Source organism: Camarhynchus parvulus, chromosome 6, assembly GCF_901933205.1.
Source record: "Camarhynchus parvulus chromosome 6, STF_HiC, whole genome shotgun sequence".
Taxonomy (NCBI): Eukaryota; Metazoa; Chordata; class Aves; order Passeriformes; family Thraupidae; genus Camarhynchus; species Camarhynchus parvulus.
In genome coordinates, this window is record NC_044576.1 from 27,944,979 (window position 1) to 27,971,022 (window position 26,044).

Here is a 26,044-nt window from a genome sequence, read left to right on the forward strand (position 1 = left end):
AACCCTTGATCGGTAATAATTAACTCTTGCAGATTGTTCATCCTCTCTATGGAAGTAGAAGGAATTCTATTAGGCCATCAGGCAGGTAGAGGAGGTACAGAAAACTTCTGTGTGATCAGACTGGGTCAGGCTGCATTAATGTTCAAGGTTGCCCATTTCATCCTTTGGGGACAAGAAGCAAGTGGTTTCTTATTTTGTCAAGGAGCCAGGTTACTCCCTGGATGCCCCCTGTGGAAGCACATTTCGTCAGAGCTTGATGCAGTGTCTTTGGGAGAATGAGCAATCTCCTGCAAGTCCCTTTCTGTGAATCAGGCACAGCTGCTCCTTGCCAAGCTGGGAGTGGCTGGAGTCAGCCCCATGCAGTTCCAGCATTCCAGGGTTTATTGGTGCCATAATTGATGTAGATGCTGGAGTGAGCTGTCTGGTGCCTTAGATTCTTGTCTTAGTTGAGGTTTATTTGGAACAATTCTTCAGTCACCATCATTCAGAAGGCTGGTTCTTGAATTTTTCAGGATTTCTGAATGGTACCTTTGGACTCTCCTTATTGCTCTAGAGAGAGTTTTTATGGTTACTTCTGATTTCCTCCCTTTCTCCAGAAGCGTCTTTTGATATCTGTGGATATCTTGTCAAGATCATTAATGCTGTCACAACAAGAAGCAACTTGCTTTCAGGATTATAATTAGATGATGATTCTGTTTGAGAGGTTATGGATACAAATTAAAAAAACCCCAAAGATCACAGAAGGCAGTTACTTACTTTCACCTAAAACCTCAGAAAATACTAAGTAAAATAAGTTCTTGATGTGTCTGTAAAAGGAACCATTGATATATTCTAATCTTAGGAGAGAAAATGAGCTGTTTGTACCAGGCCACTACATATCTGGGTTCAAGGGAAATAAGGCATAGGAAAGCTTTTCCTTCAGGCTAAACTGGCCAAGAGCCCATATTCCTCTAATTGAGGTTCCTTCTTCATCCTTAATAATCATAGAATGTAATGAACCAGGACCATGTTGAGCTTTTCTGGTAAACTTTTTGGCTAAATTAATAAATGTCAGGTATTAATCCAGATTTTAGCACCCAGGTTCAGTGTAACAGGTAATAGGAGTATTTAATCTCTTGTCAATATGCTTGGAATAATAATTCTCTAGTTATATAAAGGCTTCTTTCCTATAATCATTCACAGAATTTTTGTTTTCCTCTCCTGTATACAAATCAATTTTTTAACTTATAAAATATTGATAGTGAGTTGTGGCAGAACTTAAATAGATTGCAAATCTGGAGATAAAATTGACAGAATACCACATAAATGATGCTTATGTTTTTGAACTAGCAGATGTTATGTCAGCCTGAACTTTCAGTTCAGTTTTTCCTCTTTGTGTAGTGTTTGCACATCACGCTGATTCAATTTGTTTGGGGAACATAAGAAATTGTTTTTAATTTGATTGTCATTTTTGTCAGGTCTATAAAAGTTAATATTAAATAAGGCAAAAGGGATTTGCTGTATGCCAGTTCAACATTATGTAAAGGCAATTTTGTATGAAAATGTACTTTATATTCAACGAATTAGAAAAAAACAAGTTTCTGTGGCTGTAAGCAGTTTTCCCAGAGTTTTATAGCATCAGATATTTTGCATTTAAACAAGAAAATGCATGTTCAAATGAAGCATGGTTCAGATATTTTGTTAGTCTAAAATGACTTGAAAATTTTATTAGGTAAATATATCATTATTGCTGCTGGAGTAATGAATTATTAAGTGGATACCCTTATCAAGGGATAGTGTTTCTACTTGAAGAACAGACTGGAACTATACCTTTAAAAAATCCTCCTTGTGTTTGAAATTTTATTTTTATTTTGAATGACTAATTTCTGAGCTTTTGGATGTTTTGCTCTGAATGAAAAAAAATTCAGACAAGCATGTATGATTTAAAATAAAAAAAAAAACCAAACCTGAGAACTTCACATTTATTTTCACAACTTGGAATTAAAAATGGGGAATGCTGTTTTATTGGTGACATATTGTCATTTTAATGCCTACTTGCCAAAAACTTGCATTTCCACTCTTCCCTACATCTTCCATCCATTATGACTTTTGATTGAATAGCTGACAGTTGAACAATCTTGGACCACCTCTAGAATTTCAAAGAAAACAAAATTGCCGCTTGAATATCGCCTTCTTCCATCAACAATTGCTTCTTAGCTCTCCAGTTTTTCAGCTGAATGCCACTACAGATAATAGCTGAGGATTTTCACTTTTGGTTCTGCTTTAGCCTCTGTAAAGATAGTGCAGCTGATACTTCAGGGCTTTATAAATAGCAGCATGAGTATAAATAGCAGCATGAGATTTATTTGGATTGTTTAGAGTGCATCTCTGAAAGGGCAAGCCAGCCGGTACAGAATGGTCTTTATTTTTCTGCTGATCTTCTAATGTATTCAAAAGCCCAAATTTGTATCATTCAGCTTCAGCTCTGATTGTTTAAAACTGATTTTTCACGTTTGACAATTTGCAACAACTGTTGGCCTTTTCCCATCCCTGCTATTTTCCATATTTGGGAAACTTGAAACATTTCCTCCTCTTTGGATTCTTCCAAGTCTATTGAAGAGCTCTTGCTTCAGCTTTCTGTGCTCTTAAAATCCTGTTGAGATTCACTCAGACTCTTCACTGCCTGTTTTCCTGATATCAACAGGTACCTTTAGACGGTGCAGTATTTTTAATTTTTACAGCTTTCATCACTTTAAAACAATTTTAATAGTTGCTGAAGGCAGAGGAGCTAGCTTTATTCTGGTCTCAGTTAATTTATTTAGCAGTGAAATCATTCTGCTTAATATTCCTTTTGTGGACCAGAGGAGCCCAGGTAACTGTGGGCATTATTTGGATGCAGTGTTCTGGCTGCAGCTGAGCCAAATTGAGAGGTTATCCTCATGTAGAAGCCATTTGAGTGTCCTTCAAATAACTCTGGGAATCTTTAAATTACTTTCTTCTTTTTAAAAAGAAACTTGGATAATTCTGGCTTCACAGCAGGAGCTTACCTTCATGTGTGCTTTTAAAATTTAATTTTGAAAGCCTGTAAAGTTAATGTGAGGAGAGACAGGAACCCATAGTGATCAATGTTTGAATGAGTCTGACGTTAATTTGATCCAGAGTTACAACAGTAATTAAAGAAACTAGGATGTGTCAGAAAAAGCTTAAAGAAGCTTGGGAACTTTAATTGTGTTCTTGAAGTTACTAAAATGTTAATTTCTTATTAATAAAAAAATGACAGTAACTTCAGAATAGGAATTTTATTTGGTTCTAAACAGATTTGAAATATGAGGAAGACCATTTAATAATTTAAATAATAGAGTATAAAATATCTAAAGGGTTATTTAGATTTTAGAATGCAATTTTAAAAATGAAACCTGACTAGCTGATGAGAACCTTAAGATATAGTTAATTTAAGTGGGTCTGAATTATGATTTGTTGCTTGAGATGTGTGGTTTGCTAGCTTGTGAGAGGACTAAGTAATATTTCTAGGCAAATACTCAGGTGACATCCAGGGGTACTTTGTGCCCAAAATAATTTTTGGTTTGAATTTGAATGATCCTGTAGTTTTTTATATTTATAAATATTATCACTCTTACTTGGTTTACTGACCTTGTATTGAACTCTAGTTTTCCTTTTGGAAGGGCTGTTTATCTCAGTAAAATTAGTAATAAATGCATTATATACTACTAATAAGGAAGGAATGTATTTTCTTCTCTGTCTAATGAAGATATGCAATATTATTGTTCTGCTTCATTTTCTTTGTTGATTTGAAGTTTTTATTGTTGCATTGTGGTATAACAAACACCTGCTGCATGATCTTTAAGGTTGCACAACTTTTAATGAAAACTGAGATATTCTTACTCGTATTACTGATTTTGTTTTTGTAAATTTGCACAAGGAAAAGTTAATTCTCTATGTATTGTTGTAAAATCCAAGCAGCTTATTTAAAAAACAATGCATTAATATTGTATTCCATGTACTAAAGCTCAAAACTGCTCTGGGCTGAGGACCTGTGGACAGTGTTTGGAGCAGCCAGGGTGTGGATGGTGCAATGATCCCAGTAACACTGGCAAAGGACAGTGCTTGGAGGGCTCCTCCAGAGGCCCAATGAAACCTGTCAGTGTCCACTCCAATGAAATGGTGCTTGATGCTACTCTTTGCCCAAAGGAAAAAAATTATGAGTGGTCTTTTATCCAGTGTCCAGGTAAGGTTTGCTTCCATTCTTTCTTATATAAGAGTTTAAGCACACCAAAATAATGTGATTGTTCTAAGTAATGCAAATAGCATTTTCATGGAAAACTTGTTTTTTACAAAATAGTTCCTAAATATAGAGTTCGTTTTTCTACTGAACACAAGTGTATGTTGACTTGTGAAATGCAGTGCAAGAGGTTTAGCCAAAATACCATTAATTTGTAGATAAGTTTTCACCCACCCTATCCCTACACATTTAGAAATGAAAACATATGAACTTTCTTCAGCTCTTGCTTTCTTCTGGCTTCTGTATCCATCAAGGAGTGGAACTGGAGAGAAATTATCCCGAGGAGAAGACTGATGGACACAAAATTCCCTCCTGCTCTTGCCAAGTCCAGCTGACTGTCAGAATGGGGGGCTGCCAAAACCTGAGCTGTGCTTCCAGCTGACCTTTTAGACACAGAGTGAATAGAATATGTGCTTGTGTGGCCTTAAAGAGAATCTCTGAAGTCTCAATTTAAGCGACACCAGTCTGATTAGAGTGTTAATTTTTGAGTTCAATTGGAAAAGTAAGGAAGATATCATGTTTTGTGACAGTGAAAGCTGTGCTGGTGCAGCCTCCTGTGTGGAAATCCTCCAACTCTGACAGCAGAGTGTGGAAGCAGCTGTGGAGGACTGCAGGCAAATGAAAAGCACACTAGGGACTTTGACAGCCCTCCAGAAGTCATTTACAATAAATAATACAGTTTGAAAGACAGCTTGAAAACTTTGTGGTGATTTTTTTTGCTTGTTTGTTTTTTGTTTTTTTTTTTAGAATAAATAGTGTAACTGTTCTTGAGTTATTTTTTCAGGAAATGTTCTATTGCTGATGATTTTGGAAGCTGGAGCTTCTGTAGGATCAATAATTTTATGGATACATGCAGCTGTGTTTGCCTTCTTGTCTGCTTTTTTCCTCAGTTTATTCTCTCTGTTGTGTATGCGTATATATAGAGTGAGAGTTTATTGAAGTCTTAGAAAAATGAAATGAAATATAAACCCCATGGAACACTGTTGCATATTTAAAACCATAGAAACCTTCCACATCATCTAATGTTACTTCCTGAACAAAGAAGCTTCTAGTACCTTTCTGGAAACAGTAGAATGACATTCTGTTGTTGTTGTATAGAAATTTCATTACTTAGTCTATATATTGATATTGAAGGATTGTTAACCATTCAGTGCAATGCGTAATTTCTGTTACTAGTGAAATTGTAATAGGTAAATATAGTGCTAGTCTAGACAGCTATGTTTAATATTTATTCTTGGTGGATAAAATTATGTGTTTATTATATGTTCTTATCAAGAATTTACTGAAGTTCCTCTTCAGTTTAACATTCCCTAGCTTTATGAGTTTAAGGGACAAATAGTACAGAAGTCATAGCATTAAAACTTCAATTGATGTGAAATTTCTTTTTTGATCTGTTTAGGCTGGAGGTTTCCTTCCTAAGATTTTTGGTTTTATTTTCATAGAATATTTTCTGTAGTAGATTATACTAACACAGTTTATTCTTAGCCCAACAATCATTTGATGTACTTGAAACAAGATAGAATTAGACTAAGTCTATGTAAGCCTACTGAACAGTTTACAGTTAGGATGAAAATATAAATAGATACTTTATACCATGCAGTTTGGAGATTATTCTGCCACATTGATGAATAGTTGTCTGAACCATTCATGGTCATTCAGGCATGCACTTATTTTTCCTTGTAGTCTATATCCATACTCCTTACAGTACCTCTGGGTAATTATGCTGCTGATAAAAATTTTAAATTCCTTCTCATTTTCTGTTTGTTCAAAACTTCAAGATTACTATTCATCAGGCAGTATAGAAAATGTTTATTTTTGTGACTGGTCACTTTGAAATCAATAGGCTTCAAATAAGCTGTCATAGTGTTTCTTTTGGTAGGAATATAATTTTATTTTCATCAGATTCTTAGTTTAACTGAACTATTGTTATAAATAAAATTGCAAATAACCTACATATATGAAGAAAAGAAAAACAGCTTTGACATTCACCTCATGAGAAGAAAGGTTTAGGTAGAATGCAAGCCCAAGTTTTTCTTTAAGTCTAAATTTCTCCTCTGAAAAGCAGTATGAGTAGATTCTACCTAGTTTGATTAGAACTAGATGAAGTATCTTTACATGAGATCCAGATTGTAATGGAGACACCCTTTTCATAAATTTTCCTGGTTTCAACTATTTTCTTAAAACTATAATTACCAACAATTGTCAGCTTCATCAGCTATTTCAACACAGAGGTCCAAAGCAAATTAGACATAAAATTGCTTCTCTCCAGGGCAACCTAACTGAGGATTCAGCTGAAGCACATTTTTGTGTGTGAGGAAAATGACTTTGTTGCTGCCAGTGATGACATTAAAAGGACTTAAGGAAAAAAGAACTTTTTCAAATTTAACTCCTAATTCTTACTTAAATACTCATTACTGTTTCTCATTAATTTAATGACTTTTAAAATTATTTAATATTGATGCCTCCAGTTTGATTGCACTGAACCAACTTTGAAATTTATTGAACTTGCACTTCTGACTTTTTCCAATGAGATGCATATTTTTAGGGAAACCAGCAAATATATAATGTAATTTTTCCGTGGTATGTCATATCAGTTGTGGATTGCCTTCTTATTGTCTATATATTTTTTTGAATTTGTTGTAAAATCTCTTCCATTTACTTTGACTCAACAAAATGTAGGAATTCAGAGCTGTCATGTGTGACCAGATAGTAATATGACATGGAAAAATCTAAACTTTACAATTAAGGTTACTTTCATCACCCTGTATAGCAAAAAAATTAAGAAATACAAAACTAAGCATTAGCAAGAATAGAAAATTTATAAATCAATGGCCCACTGGTTAGAGAATATTAATATTAAGCATTTGTCCTACACTATGATATTACTCTTAATTAGGCAATCTTACTTTAATAGAATACTCCTTCAATGTACTCTCTGTTTAAATTTTTGCTTATTGGGCTGTATTTTTTTTAATATTTGCTTTAAGTATTTAATGTGTAAAACATGTACACAGACCCCAAAACAGAGCTGCAGCTTGTGGTACTTTTGTGTAGATTTTCCTGAGAATGGCAACAAACCGAAAAAGAGGGAGACACCACAAAGGTGTCTAAAAATTAAGTATTCTTGGGAAGAATATGGCTTGTGACTGCTACAGATTTAGTCCAGACAGTGAGAAAACCTAATGATATGAAATGTTTAATACTTGTTTGGAAGATTGTCTAGGCATAGTTACAGAAGAAAGAAGAGATTGTCAGCTTGGGAGGTTTTAATGGTTTATGAGCCAAGTCTGGCAATGGCTATAAATATATTAAGTTACTAAATTATAAAACAGCTCTAAAAACTTTTTAAATCATGCAGTGAGAATCCCTTTTTTTCCCTAGCCAAGACACCAATCACTGTGACATTTAAATTAAAAAATCCAAATTTTTAAAAAAATACAATCTTACTCCGATAGCTGTCCTCTTCCAAGTCTTCCACCCACTTTGGCACTGAGGAATCGACAGGTCTGACATGGTTTGACATTTGACAAGCTGCTATAATTGACAGATTACTAATCTGCTGGACACCATGAGCTCTGAAGCTCCACTCTATAGAGAGGTCATCCTTCAAAACCTGGCAGCAGGATCAATGACGCTGGCAGGATTCACATTGTGATTTTGCTGCAGGAGTGATCAGTACTTTCTTGAGTTTTCCCAAAATGTGAAGCTCTGGAGTGGAGCTCTGCTGCAAGATCAGTGGTTTATAGTGGTGTTATTTGACGAAAAGCAATTTTATGCTTTCAAGATCAGGTGTGAAAAAATTATGCCAGCAGGAATCCAGCTTTCTTTTTACTTTCCCCAAAATCATCTGTAGTGAGGAGGGACTGGAGCTGTTTGATGTGGTCCTGGTGTCCCTAAAATTGCTTTGTATGTCAAAGCTAATGAAGGTCAGGACAATTAAAATAGGATAATATTTAGTTAATTTGTTTTGGAAGTTTTCTCTGCCCACTAGATATGATCAGCTTTGAGTTTATATTCTCTGTCGCAGCAGGTCTTCAAATGCCTCATGTTTGCATGTAGGTATTGGGGTTTTCATGGAGTCTCAGTTAGTGAGTTACTACTCTTCAAAGATTTCTGAAATACCTAGACAGCATTTTAAAGCTGTAAGGACTAATTAAATAATTCCAATAGTAAAAAAACCCTTTCTCATAAAACCCCCCCTTAAAACTCACATGTCACAACACAGTCAGTTTTTGTGTGAATCCATCTTGTATTGCAATGCTGTTTTGAAGATGTTCTGGGTCAGAGTGCAAGTATATTTATGCTGGTTATTAGTCAGGACTAAACTCCTCAGAATCACATCATACTACCATTTCATAATCACATAGAGATGATTTTGTTCCGAAGAGATATTTACTAATGAAGCTTTAAAAACGTTGTATTCCAGCTTGCCAGTGTAATGGCCACAGCACCTGCGTCAACAGCAATGTCTGTGATCAGTGTAGAAACCTAACAACAGGAAAACAGTGTGAGACCTGCATGCCAGGATATTATGGGGATCCCACAAATGGAGGACAGTGTACAGGTAAGTTCTTCTACTGGAAGGAAAAAGAAAAATAGCAAAATGACATTTTATGTAATGTGAATTTAATGTCCTTAATGGAATGTGAAATTAACTTTTCTTTAAAGGTTAAAAAGTTGATTTTATAGTACAGATGAGCTGATCAGCTAAACTAATGATTCAAAATTAGATTAATATATTTAAAGAAAAACTCATTCAGAGTCATTATTTTGCAATTGCTGCTCTCTCAGGAGGAGGAAGAAACTTCCTTGTTGGAGCAACACCTCAAATTATTTCAGAGACATTTCATGAAATTCCATGTGAACAGTCCTCTTAGAGGCAGTGAGAAGTTACTTATAAATAAACTTCAGTATCTGCCAGAATGTCTGGTAACACTGATTTGTATAAATATGTGATGCTGCTGGAGGAATTATGCATTTAACAGACTAACAGGTCTTACTTACTCATGTATAGAGGAAACAAAAAGTCCTGGTGTGCTGAGGATGGCAAGGCACCCAGACCTATTCAAAGTTTAGTTTTTAAACTGCTGCACTGGAGAATTCTCCTTGAAGTGAAGGAGAGAATGAAGTCAGATACTCAAGTGGTTTTTATATATTGCTGTAGGGCTACAGGAACTCTTTCCCTTAAAATTGAATGGTGGAAGGAGGAACATATTCAATATGGAAGCTCAGTAAGGTTGGCTTTGAATCTAGGAAGGTGCTGGAAGGTTTTGCCCCATGATTTTTTATTCTCCATTACTGATGTTTCTTTAACCAGACCTTTGCTTCTCAAGGAATATTTCTTCATTTAAAGGGTTTGTTGGTTCCTCAGCACTCTAATGTGCAGTAGGCATGCATAAAGATTCACATCTGGTACACTCAAGCACGATATGTAAAAATTGTGTTCAAGGGGATAGAAAGATTAATGTCTACCTTTATTGACAATTGAACATTTTGCTGAGGCTTTATGATGCTTTAAATAATTCCTAATAGTTCAGTTTTTCTCCTGAAGTTGACAAAATGTTCTTTTGCTGTCTGTATCACCTTTATGGCAAAATGATGTATTCATACAGCTTTTATTCTTCAGGGATACATTAGCTATCAACGAAATAAGCATTCCATCACCTTTAGTGAAATATGCGTGGTGCAATAATGGCTGAAATCAATTTATAAGACCAGTAAAATTATAAATTTTACAGCTTGTTTTTTCAGACCTAGTCTGTAAAAATGCATATTTTTATTGGTAGACATGATTTAACAGGAGCCATTTTGACTGGAGAATGCTTTAAAAAATAAAAATTATAATTATTTCAATGCTTTATCTGCTCTGCTATGTTGTATTTTTCATATAGAGTGCATAATAAATGTTTACATTCTTAGGATATTTTGAAGGATGTAGTAATTGTGAACTGTTAGATTTTCTACAGTATCATGAGTACTGTGATAGAAGTGCCCAAATTGGGGGCCAGGGATTTCTGCAGGAAAAAATACCAGTGATCCATAGATAAGTCAAATCAATGTTACTGGGAATTAAGAGGATCTTGGAACCATAGCTGGGATCAGGCACAGTACAAACATAAAGAAAGTAGTGGTTCTATATATTTTCTCCTTCATTCTGCTAATGCTATTGGTAATGCAGAAAAAGAAATTAAAGTTGGCTGGAAATTAAAACCATAATTAAAATAGAAATATATGGAGGAAATACCAGCTGAAGAAAGGGCAACCCAGTTAGAAGCTGAGCTTAAGTCTGACTGAAATAAGAAGAAAATAACGCAAGAACTTATATGAAAAAACCAATCAAAGGACAAAAGAATCACAAGGAACTAAAAAACCACCCAAACTAGTCATCTTTAGAGTTGCATCCTGTGTCAGTTTGCTGCTGCCAGCTGAGTTTCTGGCTGGACCCCACCAACTTTCCTTTTTGACCAAGACTCAACCTTTGGTTCCATGGCTGCCTGAGCACATGGTGTGTTTTTCCCTTGGAGCTCCTGAGTAATTACTTTCAGGATGCATGTTGAAAACTTCTTCAAGGCATGAAAAGAGGATGACTGTAACTCTGAAAGTACATCTGTAATACTGTAGTATTCTTCATGGATCAAGTTGCTATAGTTACAAGGGCATAGCTGGCTTTGAATTGGAGAGCAGTCAAAGCTGAGGACAGAGGATGTACTTGATCTCTGCAGTGCAGAGGTGAAGTCGTGTGCTCTGGGACAAAGTCTGCAGGTCATTTCCATAGCACACCCATGACATAAAATAACTTTTTCCCCAGTGTCTTCATGAAAGTACTTATGCATTCAGTGCACACATTACGTTTCCTGCTGTCATGTTATATATACTTAGAGGTAAAATCTGAGCTCTTAGTTTGACTGTTGGTGATACGGGCTAAAATGATTTGCAAGAAAACCTTCCTTTTTAATGTAGGTTCCATTAGCCCTCAGGAAGGAGGATGACATGCACAGCAAGCCTTGAAGACCTTGGAAAACTTTTACGTTTTTTCCTTAACTATGCCAATAGTTTCCTAAGTCCTTTCTGTTTATACTCCAAGGAGGTAATTCAGAAAGCTCTAAAAGAAATGACTGTCCACCTCTGAGTGATCAATTCTGTTCTGACCTTTGTCCAAGTATGGCAAAATCTGTTAAAATATTTTTTTTTTTCGAGTCTGGTACTAATGGTGGCTTTACAACTGTCATCAGATAACTGATACATTTACAGTAGTATTGCATAATGTTATGGTGTTAAATTACTATGGAATGAGTAACAGTTGTTATAGAAGAAAGATATAATTCAGATTCCAAAAGGTTTTGAATAGTTGTGATTAAAGAATGGGTAAAAAAAATTGACTTTCTGAGATTTTCACTCACTATAATTGCTGACATTTCAATAGCTTTAAAACAGATCTAAGGACTTGCTTTGCATTCTGATATGATGCAGGCTTAGTAAATGTGACAAACCTTGCAGAAGGACAAAGAAAAGATGGAGGCATAATAGCAGGTTTCAGATGCATGAAGGGAAGCTGAAAAGAGAGGGACATGATAAAGTGCCTTCCCCCACATCCCTATTTTGGTTGAGGAGGAAGTAATGGGATTAGGTTGCAACAAGAAAGATTAAGGTGGAATACAAAGAAAAATTTCTACTGGTTAAACTGTGAAAGATTACCTAAATATGCTATGAAATCTAAATTATCACTTGCGCTATCCCTTTTAAATTTTCAAACGTCTCAAGCTTTGGAAACGGGTAGGGAACTAGCTGATTCCACACATTTTTCTCCAGCCCTAATATTCTGTAGTGTCTTGGAGTCTGAGATCTAGAAAGCAGGGAGGTATTGGGTGAAGATAAAGTATTCTGATTATATAGGAAAATGAGCTGTGTATAGCCATATGGCTATGGATATTTACCATATTTTGGGTCCTTAATGTTCCTAAGATACTACTAAGTTGTATACTACTTATTTTTGAATCTGTAGCATTTTAGTTACTGTGGAGTTAAAAAGCTTTCCATCCTATGCAGGTTTCCCCTGTAGCTGAGACTCTGGTTTATTTGTGTCAGAATTGTGGTATTGTGGCTGCTGATGGGCAGGAGTTTGGCAATAGTCATATTTTTAAGAAATCATTACTGTTCTTTTTCTTGAAATAACCATACCTAATACCAATTACTCATTTAAATTCTGTCACTTGAAGTCTCTTTTCATTACAGAGAATGAGAATTAGAATTTGTATTCTTGGTGTAAAAATGAGCTTTATATTCAGTTGTCCTAAGATGTGGCTTGCAGTGAAGATATATGTGCTCCTTCAATTCTTTCTGACATTTCATTGTACAAATATATAGTTTGAATTATTTTATATTTGATTCATTGCTGCATTCTGTACAAAAATCAGTAATAAATTACAGGGGTCTTTTATGACAAGGGAAGTTCTGTGACTGTAATCTATTAGTTATCTGTTCTTGTACTAATTAAAATGGTTTCAGGGAGTCTGTGGTGTCAAATAGGTAGCCACAATAGAAAGTGAAATTGATTTCTTACCTTAAATGATGAAATATTTTAAGTTGTACAATAAGATTTGCCTTCCTGTTTGGAAACAAGTGTTAGTGCACAAATTAATAAGTCCAGACCCTGTGCATATGCTTGAGCTTTGTCGTCTAAACTCCCTGTCTAGCAAAGAAAGCATGAAGAGTGGCTACCACCCAAGTTACGAGGTCCACAGCATCCTTTTTAAGAGTTATTTCAATGTGCAAGAAAATAAGAGGGAGGGCAGAGATGAATTCTGAGCATGAAGGAATAGGGTGCTCTGGAAAGAGACAGGTTTGGGTTTCCAGGCCAAGCAAATCCATGGGCAGACCTTGGAGTGCTAATTTCAGTGCTGTCAGCCTATGCCAGAAATATTTAAGTATTAAAACCCTGTCTTGAACAGCATGAGGCACCTTCTATGTTGTGGCAAGGATTAGATGAGAAATTCACAGCTCAGCCTTGTCTGTTGCTGGGACACCTGGGCAGCCTTTCAGTCTGTGGTGTTGAAGAGCTTGAAAGCAGATATTCTAAATAATTTTGATTGATTTTTTTCTAATTTTTGCTCAAGTCCCATTTGAGGGATGGTTTTGAAGGTATGAATATTGAAATTCAGTTAACAGAAAATTCATTCTTGAATATTATTGGATTTTGGAAATAAAGCAGCTTTGACTGCAGGTGGGAACAGGTCCTGGCTTGCTATCTTGATGGTTTCTCTTGTTTTCTTCAGGGTCTTGCTCTGTTAAGTGCTGCATTTCTGGGAAATATGCAGTTTTAAAATAGAAATTCTAGAAAAAAATAGAGTTGTATGTGTACTACAGACTGCACATAAAGTACCAAAAAAAAACCCCACTATGGGAGATTTCTTGGAATAATTTTTGTTTCATCTTAGTGGTGTTTTTTAGTATAATTTTCAAATTTATTAATCACTACTTAGTTGTCAGTGTTAACAAAATTGCTCTAGCTGCTTATCACCTTGACATTTTCTTTATGCAGGGTATTTTAAAAAATTATCCTTACAATTTATGACATGCCAGGAAAAAATTCTTTACAGTAACTAATGACACACGCAATGAATGTATAATATATTTAATAATAATAAGATAATGTAAGCATTTTGCTGTATTGTCAGTTTCCTTAATAATGGGATAACACTCCAAGCAGCATTCAGTTTTACCAGAATTGTGCTGCCATTGTTGCTTTTGCAGGAGAAGGAGACTGTGACTCCCAGCACAGCAGGAGAATGGTGTCTTAACTTGCACAGATTGTTCTCTAAGCGGCCCTTAAAGGCACCTGAGACACATCCTGTAAAAGCTTCCAACCACACAGGCTGTTGGGGGTGACAGTTTTTAAGCAAATCTGCAGCATTTCTGTTACCTTTTCCTTTCTCTGTTATCACACATTGGACACTTGCAATACCAAAGGCAGCAGCTTCCCCCCATGTTTGGTTTGTAATCATTCTGTTTGGAAAGGTAAAGTTAACCTTTTACTGGAAACATCTGATTTTTTATGCGGTCTTCAAACCATTATCAAAAGTCAGTATGTTTTTAGCAAATAGACACCATGTGTGCATCACCTGTATTTGTACACTTATGTGCATACATGTACGCATGCTGCCGCTTGAAAGCATTCCACGTAAACTTTGGCATCTAGACATGAGCCACCCAACTGGCATGTAACTACAGGAAATGCCTCAAGACATTAAAAAAAGTAAATCAGACAGGTATCAATGAAAGACTAAGTTGTCAGAATTACTTTAAAAGTACCTTAGGTTGAAGAATTTTGGTGAAATTTAACCCAGCAGTAGATTAGGTGTACAGATACATATTTGTGATTATTTGTGTTGGTTAAAAGAATAAAAACTAAAACTTATTAGTGGTGTGTTGTCACTGAAGTTATATCTGAAGAATGCTCTTCCATGGTGCTCAAATCTTGTTCTTCAGAAAATGTGATTATTCTGCTGAGTTACTGACAGCTGAGATGTGGGGTTTTGAGAGAAGAGGCCAAGGGTGCCACAAGCCATTACTTCAAGTGTCTGTGAAAGAGAGACATGAGAAAGATGTTAAACTCATCCTGGCAGCAGATTGACAATGTTCTCCTTGGATTTTGGATTCTATCTAACTTTTAAAGGTGCCTAATGGGTGACTTTACAAATTGTTTTCTCTGGCACAATTTCTATAACTTTTATCCATTCAGCAGTGGCAGCCCTCATAATGTGTTTTCATCATGACCCTCTGTAGAGGGGCTGATTCTGATTTCCTTCTTTTCTTCTCCAAAAGAAAGACTGTTAAAAGCTGCCATGGGCACCCTCAGGAACAGACAGAGCTCGTTTCTCTAGAGGGCAATCAGTGTGTCAGATATTTAAAAAAAGAATCCAGTTTGATTACCCTCAAGTAATTGTAGGGTTCCTTAGGTGGAGTGCCTACACTCACACCCACTCTAATGCGCATACTTTAAAGTAATATCCATTCTGATTTTTTAGCAACAAAATAATCAATTTGAATTAGGCTATCTATGGAAAAATATGAGAAATGTGCTAGGGAAAACCAATTGAAAATAGATCCCAGGAAAACTGGCCCATAGAGCCCAGGATGATGTAAACAGGATGCCTGTGTTTGCTCCCCAGCCATATTCTTAGAATGTAGTTACACATGTGTATGTGAATATGTACACAGCATTTTTCTATGAAACTTGATGGGCAGCAGATTACATAATTTCATACATTACCAAAAGCAACCTGTCTTTCATAAAGGAAAAAGTTGATAACATGACAAGGAAAACAGTTTTTTATTCACTTCTTTTTTTTAACAAATTGTTGTGTATGTAGTTGATAGAAAGGTACCTGCTAATTTACATTTAGACTTATTTTTCAAGGTTTCAAAAAGTTATTTAAGCAATGAGTGAACAGAAAGCAGCAGTCTTAATTTTTCACTTTAACACTATTGCTATGTAGTTTTAGAATTACCTGTAGTTTGGGGTTGCATAGGGCAGGTAGAGAAGTATCAAATATAAAGCATCTGAATATAAATTTGTATGACTTTATTTAAGACAGTAAACATGAATATGGAATTAATTGTTTCCTTAAGAATAGTTTTCTTTAGTAAATATCAAATATTCTGCTGTTTTTCTATGAGTTTTGGTCTTAAAACACCTGGAGACTAACAGCCTTGGGAATTGAGGGATGATGCTATTTCAACAGGAAAAGTTGGGCAGGTGCTGTTGGCCTGAGAAGTAACTTTTTGGAGTCTAAAAAGCAGAGAGAAAGTCTTGCATTTAAAACTTCATCAAGAGACAGCTGTAAACTTGGACTTTTTTCCTTCTGCAACACACAGTTGTATTTCAAAAAAGTTTCTGGTCCAAAATCTTATATTCTAGGGCTATGAATCCTGTTTAAGGTAGGACTAACAATGAGGGCAAAGAGCTTTTAACTGACATCTGCTGGAAAAAAACAGAAATGTAGGAAGCATAAATATCCTCAATTAGCAGTATAAATGTCAGCAAAAGCATTTACTTCTGCATCTTTCTAAAGTAGAATAAATGTTCAGATGGGAGCTTTGATTCTCTTAGAGTATGAAATGGCAGCTTGGGATACGGAGGTTTTATATAGTTTTTCTGCTTAGCTGTTTTAATGTCTAGCATGTAGGGAATTGTATTTGTGGACTTCACTGGTGCAAGATCACACATTTGGCATTCCATCATTAGCTGTCTAAAATTTACAGGAAACTGTGTATTAGGTTAACTATTGTATTCCAGAAGCCCTCTTTTCACAGTGACTAAATATGAAATTAAAAAATTACAAGTATCTTTTAGTCCAGACACTTCCAGGTTAGTCACAGAAAAAAAAGGATTTTCAGTGGATTGGATGCTTATGACACAAGACCACAGGAGCTTATGTGAATAAAGACATTTTATATAAAAACAGGTAAATGTTGGAAGTTGGTGGAAGAAAGAGTATAGTGTGCTCTGTACTGTCTTCAGGTACTATAATATGGAACTAAATTTAAAAAAAAACTGTTTGCTTGTACCTTGGTTTATAAGAAACAGTGTGTCACAAGTTCACAGCAAAACTCTGTGATAAGAAGCTATAATTTAAGATTAATCAGACAAAGAAAATCTCACATGCTAAATTCCAGCAAATAACATTATTCCGTTCATGCCGTACAAACAAAATATCAGAAGGCTTTGACGAATGGACTGTCAAGAAATCCCATTTTGCAGTAGTAGTGGTATTTTGTTTTGTTTTCCCTAATTTGTTTTTTACCATTCAGCATTGAATAGAGATGACACCAGTTCCTTGGTTTTTCAAAATAAAATACCTTATCATAGAATAAAAGTGTTTAGTATTAACTAAAATACTGGAATTTGCTTTTAGTAGAAGGAAAAGGGCTTCTTGGTTCATATGAAACACAAAGAAAAGGGATTCTAGCACAATAATCTATTCAAGAAAAGCCTCATGTTGCTTTATGCAGATTTTGAGCAGTCAGAATAAACACTTTTAAGAAGACCTTTTTCCCCAAAGGTGATTTGAAAATTTATTTTCCTTCCTTTAATGAATGCTGTTTATTGAACAGTATCCAAGATAGTCTGAACGCTGAGTGAAGCCTGGTTTTGGGCTTAGTTATGAATTTAAATTAGGTTCACTTCAATCAGAATGTATTCAAAATCAGTCCTGTGCTACTAAACCACAAATGGATTGCCATAGGAAAAACTTTGTTGAGGAACTTGGAAAAAGACATCTTTAAAAAGTACTGTTCCATTTTTTTTGACTGCCAAGCAAAATGTGCTAAGCCAGCTTCTCAATATGCTGTTGATTTTTGTGTACACAGATAATTTTCTTTTTGATTTTTTTTGTAGATTAGAGCTATATTATAAAGTATGATTTCTAGCACAATTAATTGTAAGTTCAAACAAAAAACTCAAATTAAAATTAGGAAACTTTTTATAGATACATTTGTATTCCATAACCTACTTAGAATAATGTTAAGTGAAGGACCTGGAGTTACACTTCAGGGAAAGTACCGTTGTCAAGTATCAATAGAGATTCAGATGGTCATAATTTTATGAGAGGAAAAAAGAAGAAAACTGTTGAATGTAGCATGATTAACCTCCAGAGAGAGATTATTTGTGTGGCTGTGGGATTTCAAAAGGTTTTGACAGGATGCCCATTCAACGTTTAACATTTTGGATGTTTATCCTTGGCTGCATACAGAAGATTTTTATAAACTTTCTGTCAAGTACAACTGTTTTAAGCTACCTCTTCTTTCTCCAAATCTGCCTTTACTTCCTAAACCAGGATGTGTGTTCTCATTGCAGAATTATGTGATTTTAGGAGCAGTCAGCATGGCAAAGAACTGGTTCAAGCATCACCATAGGATTGCTGTTGGAATGGTTGGTTGTGGAGAACCACTGACTTTCTTTTCTTGCTGAAGAAAGTTTTCTTTCCATCCTGAACAATCACAGTGTAATTGTTTAGTTAAATCACTAGTAACCAATTTTTTCAACTACACTTTTGTTCCTTAAGCCTGATGGCTACACTAGGCTGCTTTATGTAACTTCTCCATCCAGCAAAATTAATTCTAATTTACTCAAGTGGAGTGGGAGCAAGGCAGCTTTTTTAAAAGAAGAAAAGAAAAATGAAAAGACCTCAATTTAAACTGTTCCTGAGGTCTACTATGCAACAAAAATATCTGAAATAGTAAAAAGTATAAGAACAACTTGTGCTATCTTAATCTATGTAAGTAGCAGGCATTTTGTGCTTGTTCAGCATCTTATCCTGAGAACTTTGAATTCAGGCATCCTTTAATTGATCACCACTTATAGCTTTTACAGATATTGAAGAGATACAGCAGTTTGATTTATATTATATTCCTTTATCTCTGTGCTTATTTAATCTACTTGCTATGATTAATGACAATTCTCTTCCTCTCACTGATGTTAGTGATCCAGTCCTCCTGCATGCTCTTGTGGAGCACAGTTTCTGACAATGATGAACCAGTTGCTCTGCATTCTTATTTTTGTGGGGTTTTTTTCAGGTTTACATGCTATAAATTTATTTTATGTGGTAAGAAATACTTATAAAACGTATTTCTGATGTGCTGTCTGAGCTTTGTATCAGTATGTTCACCTTCCTAATGAAATGTGTAAATCCATTGGTTTCCAAATGATGTTCCCAGAGGAGATAGGCAGGACATGATTTAGAAACTTTCAGCTGTCTAGAAATGTACTGATTTTGTCAGCCTCTGATAAACAAACATATTTTACCCTGTATTGAAGGTGATGTCAAGAGCTCACGCAGATGCTGTGTCTGGCTCAGGGGGCACTGGGGGCAAGCAGCTGCAAGGTGAAGATGACATTTTCTTAAATCACTGTTACTTGATCCTCAAATAAGCCTTTGACTAAAGCCAGTCTTCTCATCCCAAATGCAATAGAAAAAGCAGGAATTTTGCTTGTTTCTAATTTCTGCATCTCCCCTTCTACATGTGTTTTGGATTGAAATGGTCACCCCTTTCCCTAAGGGGGCTTGGGACCCCCCATAGCTGGTGAGAAAACAGATTTTGAGGCATTGTACAGCTCATTCCTCAACTGATCAAATGAAGATCCTCAAAAAAACTTGTAATGGCATTTCAGTTTGATTGCAGTTGATTCTGTCTTCATTTTCTGAGTGCTAAATGAAATACATTATAATGCCAGACCACATTAGTTATTTAGGGGAAAAAAAAGCCTCCCTTGCAATGGAATACATTAAAAATCAGTTGTATTTTGCACGTCCTAATGGCTAAGGGAGGGAAATGATTTGCTGACTTCTTTACATTTTGTGGCATTTTTGCTTGTTAAATTGTAGAAATCATTTCTTTTCTTTGGGCTTTTACTCTGAGTGACCAAATGCACACAAATAGTTGCAATCACCAGTTGTTGACTTCAGATGTTTTTCACCTTAGATTGGAATTTTTCTTACCTTTAGGGCTGCTATGAATAACACTTGAATGCTTTTAAATACTTTTGCATTTCATACTGCCTTATAATAATCTTCCTAATTGTTTTTGTTATAACTTCCAAAGTGTTCTCTTTAGAGAGAATGGGAGGAAAACTAACAGCCTTTTGATGAAAGGAGCATTTTGACCAAAATTTCCAAAATAGTACAGAAGCTGCTGTCTTAAGAAAATTTAAAAAGACATAATAGCAACAAAAACTTCAATAATAATAATAATAATAATAGTAGGTACTGGGCCTTTTATTGCTGAAAAGTCTTAAACACATCTCAGTATGGACGTTAGGCCATGAAGGTACCCAAAATCTTCACTTTATGTTTTTGCTTTGCAAATAACTATCAAGACTCACTGTTTTACTTTAAAGCTGGTAAAAGTTTGTCTGTCAGATCTGAAATTACTTCCTTTTAAAATAATTCTAGTTTCCTCTTGTGTTTTTACATGAGAAATCTGTTCACAGCTGAGGAAAACTAAGAATAATTTAAGAAATAATATTTTGAATCTTGTGAAAGGTCTCTATAAATACTTGGATACATAAAGAAACTGTCACATGCATCAGATATAGAGTTCAGTTTTCAGATGAACTCTTAAAATCTGTAGGTTAGCCCAGTCTAAATTTGTAGGCAATTTAGTTTTTGGTAACTAATGTTAAAATTATGTTTAGAAATGAGATGAATGAGTGGAAAGAATGAAAAGGAAACTGATAAGTATGACATGTTAAACTTATCTCCAAATAAAGTAGTATTAATAATTTCACTTGGAATTTTTCATATTTCCATGTTCAAAGCTAGTGTAAAAGTTTCAGGTTTTCAAACAGATTAATATGGAAGACATGAAATTGCTGCTACTGTATTTTGTGAGTTCATGTGACAACGTTTTTGTTCAGCATGTTTTTTGGTAGAAAATGCATTTTATTCCAACATCAAGCTGTAAAAATTCTGTATAGTGGCTCAGTATTGGCATGAGAGATTCAGGCACAGCATTACTCTTGTTAATTGTTTAAGGTTCTGCTCAGTTCCTAACAAGAAAAAAGATCCTGTCTTTCTTTCAGTGTTAATCTTGTGTGTTGCATTTTCATTATCTACTTGTATAAAGCAAAATTATGGTTTTCCAAGCTGTCTTTATACTGTTAGTTGCTGATGATTAAAGACAGCTTTACTGTGATTGCTCGAGAGGTATTTATTACAAATAAACAAAAGAAATCAGTTCACTTTTCAGGATGAATGCTTCAAACAGAAGGAATAATGAAATAGAAACACTGCAGGGCTATTTTACCAGAGCAAAAATGGCTAAAGAACAAATACAAGCCTTTAATTGCTGAAGGTTGTCTTTAAGTTGAACCAAACTAAATTTTGATTTCTGCCACAGATAATCAGTCTGTTTGTTGTTTCTGGGTTTATTAGGATAAATATCCAACTTCTGGAATGTATGTTTAGTCCTGAAAGCTAAGAGGGTGACACCTGTGATTTCCAGATTATTGACTGTTGCTTTTCAGAAAAAAATAATTGCCTTACCAGTGGTCACATGATCTCAGTAGTGTTAGTTCAAGGTTGAGTGAAATTGTCTGTGTTTTAGTGTGACTGTAAGTTCCATATCTGAGTGACAGGAGTCCAGAATATTTGTCTATTCTGTTTACCTTTTCTCTCTGTCTCACAGTCCTTAGCACTGTGTTAGTACACCTGTGTTTTTTTCTTTTTGTGCTATTAGGTTACTTTAAAAATAAATTAATTTGAGACCAAAGAAACATAAATCACAAGGTAAAACAAGAAAAAGGAAAAGAACATTAGTTCTATATGTGTTAATTATTCTATTAAGACTGATTTATTTTGGAGGATAATCATGTCGCTGTAAAATGACAATTCCATTTCTGGTGCACAGCAGTATGTTCTAATAGCATCTTTTTGCTTTTTCTTTTTTTTTTTGGTACTCCTGGTTTTGGTGGTCATTGCCTTCACAGCAGTTCTTCAGTTCTTTAGCCTCATTTTAATACTGCTTGGTGATATTGCAGAAGTGTTATTGGGCACATCTTTTTGCTTTTACATTTCCTGTCTCAAAGTCTGAGTGGATGTATTTCCTATAAAAGCAATTGTTGAATGGGAAAAGGGTATTAGGGGCTTCTTGCTAAATACACATTTCTAGAGAATTAAATGACTAGACAGTTTTGCAATATTCCTAATGTAGAAAATAATCTCTGTAGGGCAGTTGCCATATGAGTAGACTAATAGATTACGTAGGTGAACATTTACAGGGAAACCGAGCATTAAAATTTTGGATCTAATACAAGTTTATACTTGCTATTTCTTACTTAGCCTAATCTACAAGAAATGCTGTATTTCATTTTCTTTTGATTTAACTTATGCCTTGAATGTTAGCAAAATTAACAAAGTAGCACATCTCAATATTTAAAGGCGTTGTCATAGCTTTCCTTTAAAAAACATCAGCAAGGTGTCTTATGGTAATTATCCACGTGCAGCTCTGGTTTAGCAACCTTTCATGTAAGCAAACATATTTACTTAAATCACCATCTGTAGTGAGCTCCATTTGAGAGCAAAAATGCTCTTGCAGCTGTATGTTGGAGATGGGGGCTAAGCAATAGGTTTTTAAATTCAATTGTTTAAAATGCACGCTGCGTGGAAATAGTGATGGGTATTCTTTTGTTGTCAGCAAGAACATTTATATGCTGAGCTGGCAGCTTGGAATCAATCATACAGTGGATTTATTATTTAATAAATTCTATAGGGTTGTGATTTTGCAGCATGGATTTGCTCTACTGGATTATATTGTTTTCATATAATCTTTCTGTTCCACTTAGAATCTGCATGTTGTACAAAAGAGTATTTTGAGCTGCTATTTCACTAAAAATAGAGTAGATATTGCAAGGGTGAGGTTTTTTCTTGTTGTTTTTAAAGCTCTAATGTCATAATTTCACTTATTATGTTAAGAATAACAAAAAAAAGGTTTAAATTCTATCTTTTAAATAGATTTTATTGTGAGCCATAGATTATTTATTTTAAATATTTAATTCTTAGTAAAAAAGCATGGTAATCAAGTATTTAAAATAACTGTTTAAACAAAAGCAGGTGTGCATGATATAAACCCAAGTAGGAGATGAATGCACAAAATTATTATGGGAAGACTTGAGGTTGTCTGAACTCACTATTTCTGTCCAAAGGTGCAGCAAAAAGTACACAGAATCATGGAACCATTTAGTTTGAGAAACACCTCTAAGCTCACCCAGTCCAACCATTACCCCAGCAGTGCCAAGCCCATCACCAACCCCCATCCCCAGGTGCCACATCTACACATCTCAAATCCCTCCAGGAACAGTGAATTCACCACTTCCCTGGGCAGCCTGTTCCAGTTCTTGATACCCCTTTGAGCGAATAAACTCAAGTGTTGGCCTCAGAAAAGTATGGCAAATATAAATTTAATCTCTTTTCCTGATTTCTGCCAGCTGACAATGATTGGTATAAAATATGATTTTAAAACTGATCCCAAGACTTGGTCTATTTCAAGTAGCAGTAGGCTGGGAAAGATCCTACCTTAGCTGCAGTTTTAACTGTTGGCTATATTATTATCCCAATAGAAACTATTCACTGAGAGTGGTTAAGCAGAGAGAAACAAATAGAAAATATTAAAGAATATATATATAGAGGAGTACAGAAACATTGGGGTAATGGAAGAATGTCAGTCTTCTTCTAAGTGTTCTACAATATTGTCCTGCTCTGCTATTGCATTTCTTTGATCACATGCACTCACATTTCCTTCAGCAGGCTATATGAATTTCTTTTGGGTTACTCCCACAAAGAGATCCACAGATTGGTAGGAATCCATTTTTCATCACACACTTGCAAACCCCAGATAATTAACTGCATATAAAAAGCATATTAAAATATGCTTTCATTGCTGTGAAATGGATTTTTTTCTAGATTTAAAAAGTATAAATGCAAAGGTGTTGTCTTTTTCCATGGTATTATCCAGGAACAGTGAGGTTAATAGGAACTTGCTGAATGAGAGTAATAAATGTTCACTGGAGTGCTGCTGCTATATAATCACTTATGTTTTCCACTTCCACATTTGTGATCTACTTCCTATTAAATGAGCAATAATTGTGGGAGCAATCAGTTAAGGTTAGTTTGCAATAGCTTTTATATTTGTCGAAACACTGACAGCTTTTGGAATGTGCTTCAGAATTTACCCTTTTATCTCCTTTATAACTTTTGTGCTGTCTTGTAATGGAGCATCACTGTTAAGAGTACTTAATTATAAGCAGAATAAGATACTAAAAATATATTCCTGTGTTTTTCACTGAAAACATTGCAAAGACTTATACATAAAAATTAACTTTTGTGGAGAGGCTTTTCCAGCTTAAAGTGCCTAAATAATAATTCTATAAATGTAGAGTGGAAAACATGAATGGATTTGGGAAAACGTAACTGATAATGTAGTGGCAGCACTTCAACGAACATTTAATGTAGAGTGTCAAGAGGAGAGCAGAATTACAACATGTAGGATTTTGTGGTAACTTCAGGTATTTTTCAGAAGTGTTGTGTTATGAAACAGAGAAAAACAACACACATCAGTATGTGCTGCAAAGAAATTTCTGGTGTTTCTTGCAGACGGATTGAATGCCTGGCACCTTCTTAGTAAGAATTCTTCCTTAAGTTCAGCTGGCTATTTAATGAGCCCTCTGAGGGCTGAACAAACCATTGGAGTCCTGAAATGGACATATTACTTCAATAATAACCCAGATTTAATTAGGTTTTTACTTTGTCTAGTACCTTTTTCTCTATTTGTCTTAAGCTGTGGCAGAGAGGTGAGACTGTGTATGTGATGGGACACTGTCAAAGAAGGATTTATTGTGTGTTATTCCTTATCAGTATAAGGGAAGTTTAAAACTCAGTCTGTGATAGGAATTCAATATGAGATTATAAAATAGAGAATAAACTTTTATCTTATACAGGTCACCACTTGGTACCATATCTGTTCCCAAGCAGGACCTCATATATTAAATCCTTTATCTTAGTCATAATTAAAACTTCAGAGAAAGCCTAATGTGAACATCATGGTAGGTTCAGAGTTACTCTGGATTAAAGAAGGACTTTGGGTGTGGTGTGAATATTAGCAGGGAGTCATTCCATTGATGTGGGGATGTATTGGCATATTTACCAGGGAGAGATTAGTAAATTCGGTACACTTGGTTAGGAATTAAAAATAACTGCCTAAACAAGATAGTAATTCAAATAAACATGGAAAGGAAAAGGAAGAAGAGAGCTCAAGAACTGGGAATAGGAAAATGTTTTTGAGGTGAGAATCTATCAGGCAGCAAGAGTGGCAGTGAGCAGACCACTGTGGAGAGAATGTCTTTGGCCCTAAAGTGGAGTGGAGGGGTGATGTTGTTCCTGTGATTCTCCTTCAGTTCAGACTCCAGAGGCTTTTTCCTGCTTCTAGAAAACTCTTCTTGTGGACTATACCTGTAGTGTTTGCTCTGCCTTTGTTCAAATGGTTTCTGAGATTTCTTTTTGCTCACTTTTGTCAATAGCAAGAGTTCCAATTATATTAGATCTTTGGCCAAACATCTCCAATAATACTTTCATTAGACATTTCAAACTAAATGGATTTTGTCATTGGTCAGGATTTCACCCTGTGTAGCAAAGATGAATTATGAATAATTTTCTGTATTGCACATTGAAATGGTAGGTTTTAATTGCTTTTCTCAAACTGCTGTTACTTAAAGTGTGGAGGACAGCCTCTAATGACACAGGAATAGTTTTTAACTCTGCAGAAAATAAAGTAAGTGATATGCTAGTGAATTTTTCTGAAGAATATTATAATTGAAGTAGTACTAGATATATGTTTCAATACAGCTTGTAGGAAATGTGTTTGGGATGAAGTATTCAAATCCGTGAATATTCACTTAATTATCAAATTAAGTATGAGTGAGGAAACCTCATTTTTCCTTTTTGGTTTTACAGCTTGCACATGCAGTGGACATGCAAATATCTGTCATATGCAAACAGGAAAATGCTTCTGCACAACGAAGGGAATCAAAGGAGACCAGTGTCAACTGTGAGTACAATTAAATGTAGCCTAAAGTTATTGCAATCCTTGATTAGTGAATAATCACTACTTTTCCCATTTCATATCCTTGTTCTGGTACTGGTTTTTGTGATTGACCTGCTAATGTTTTAGTGGTGGATATAGTGTTCCCTACATTTCTCAGGAAATTTTACTCTT

General features: G+C 35.1%; 1 protein-coding gene across 3 annotated transcripts in view; it reads left to right on the forward strand.

Annotated features, from left to right (window-relative positions):
• ATRNL1 (attractin like 1) overlaps positions 1–26,044 on the forward strand; it is a 425,510-nt gene that overhangs the window by 105,414 nt on the left and 294,052 nt on the right. For all 3 annotated transcript variants that reach the window (XM_030950737.1, XM_030950738.1, XM_030950739.1), the window contains exons 18-20: positions 4,007–4,225; positions 8,706–8,843; positions 25,783–25,876. In XM_030950737.1, the coding sequence (XP_030806597.1) occupies positions 4,007–4,225; positions 8,706–8,843; positions 25,783–25,876 (451 nt within the window). The remainder of the gene's footprint in view (positions 1–4,006; positions 4,226–8,705; positions 8,844–25,782; positions 25,877–26,044) is intronic.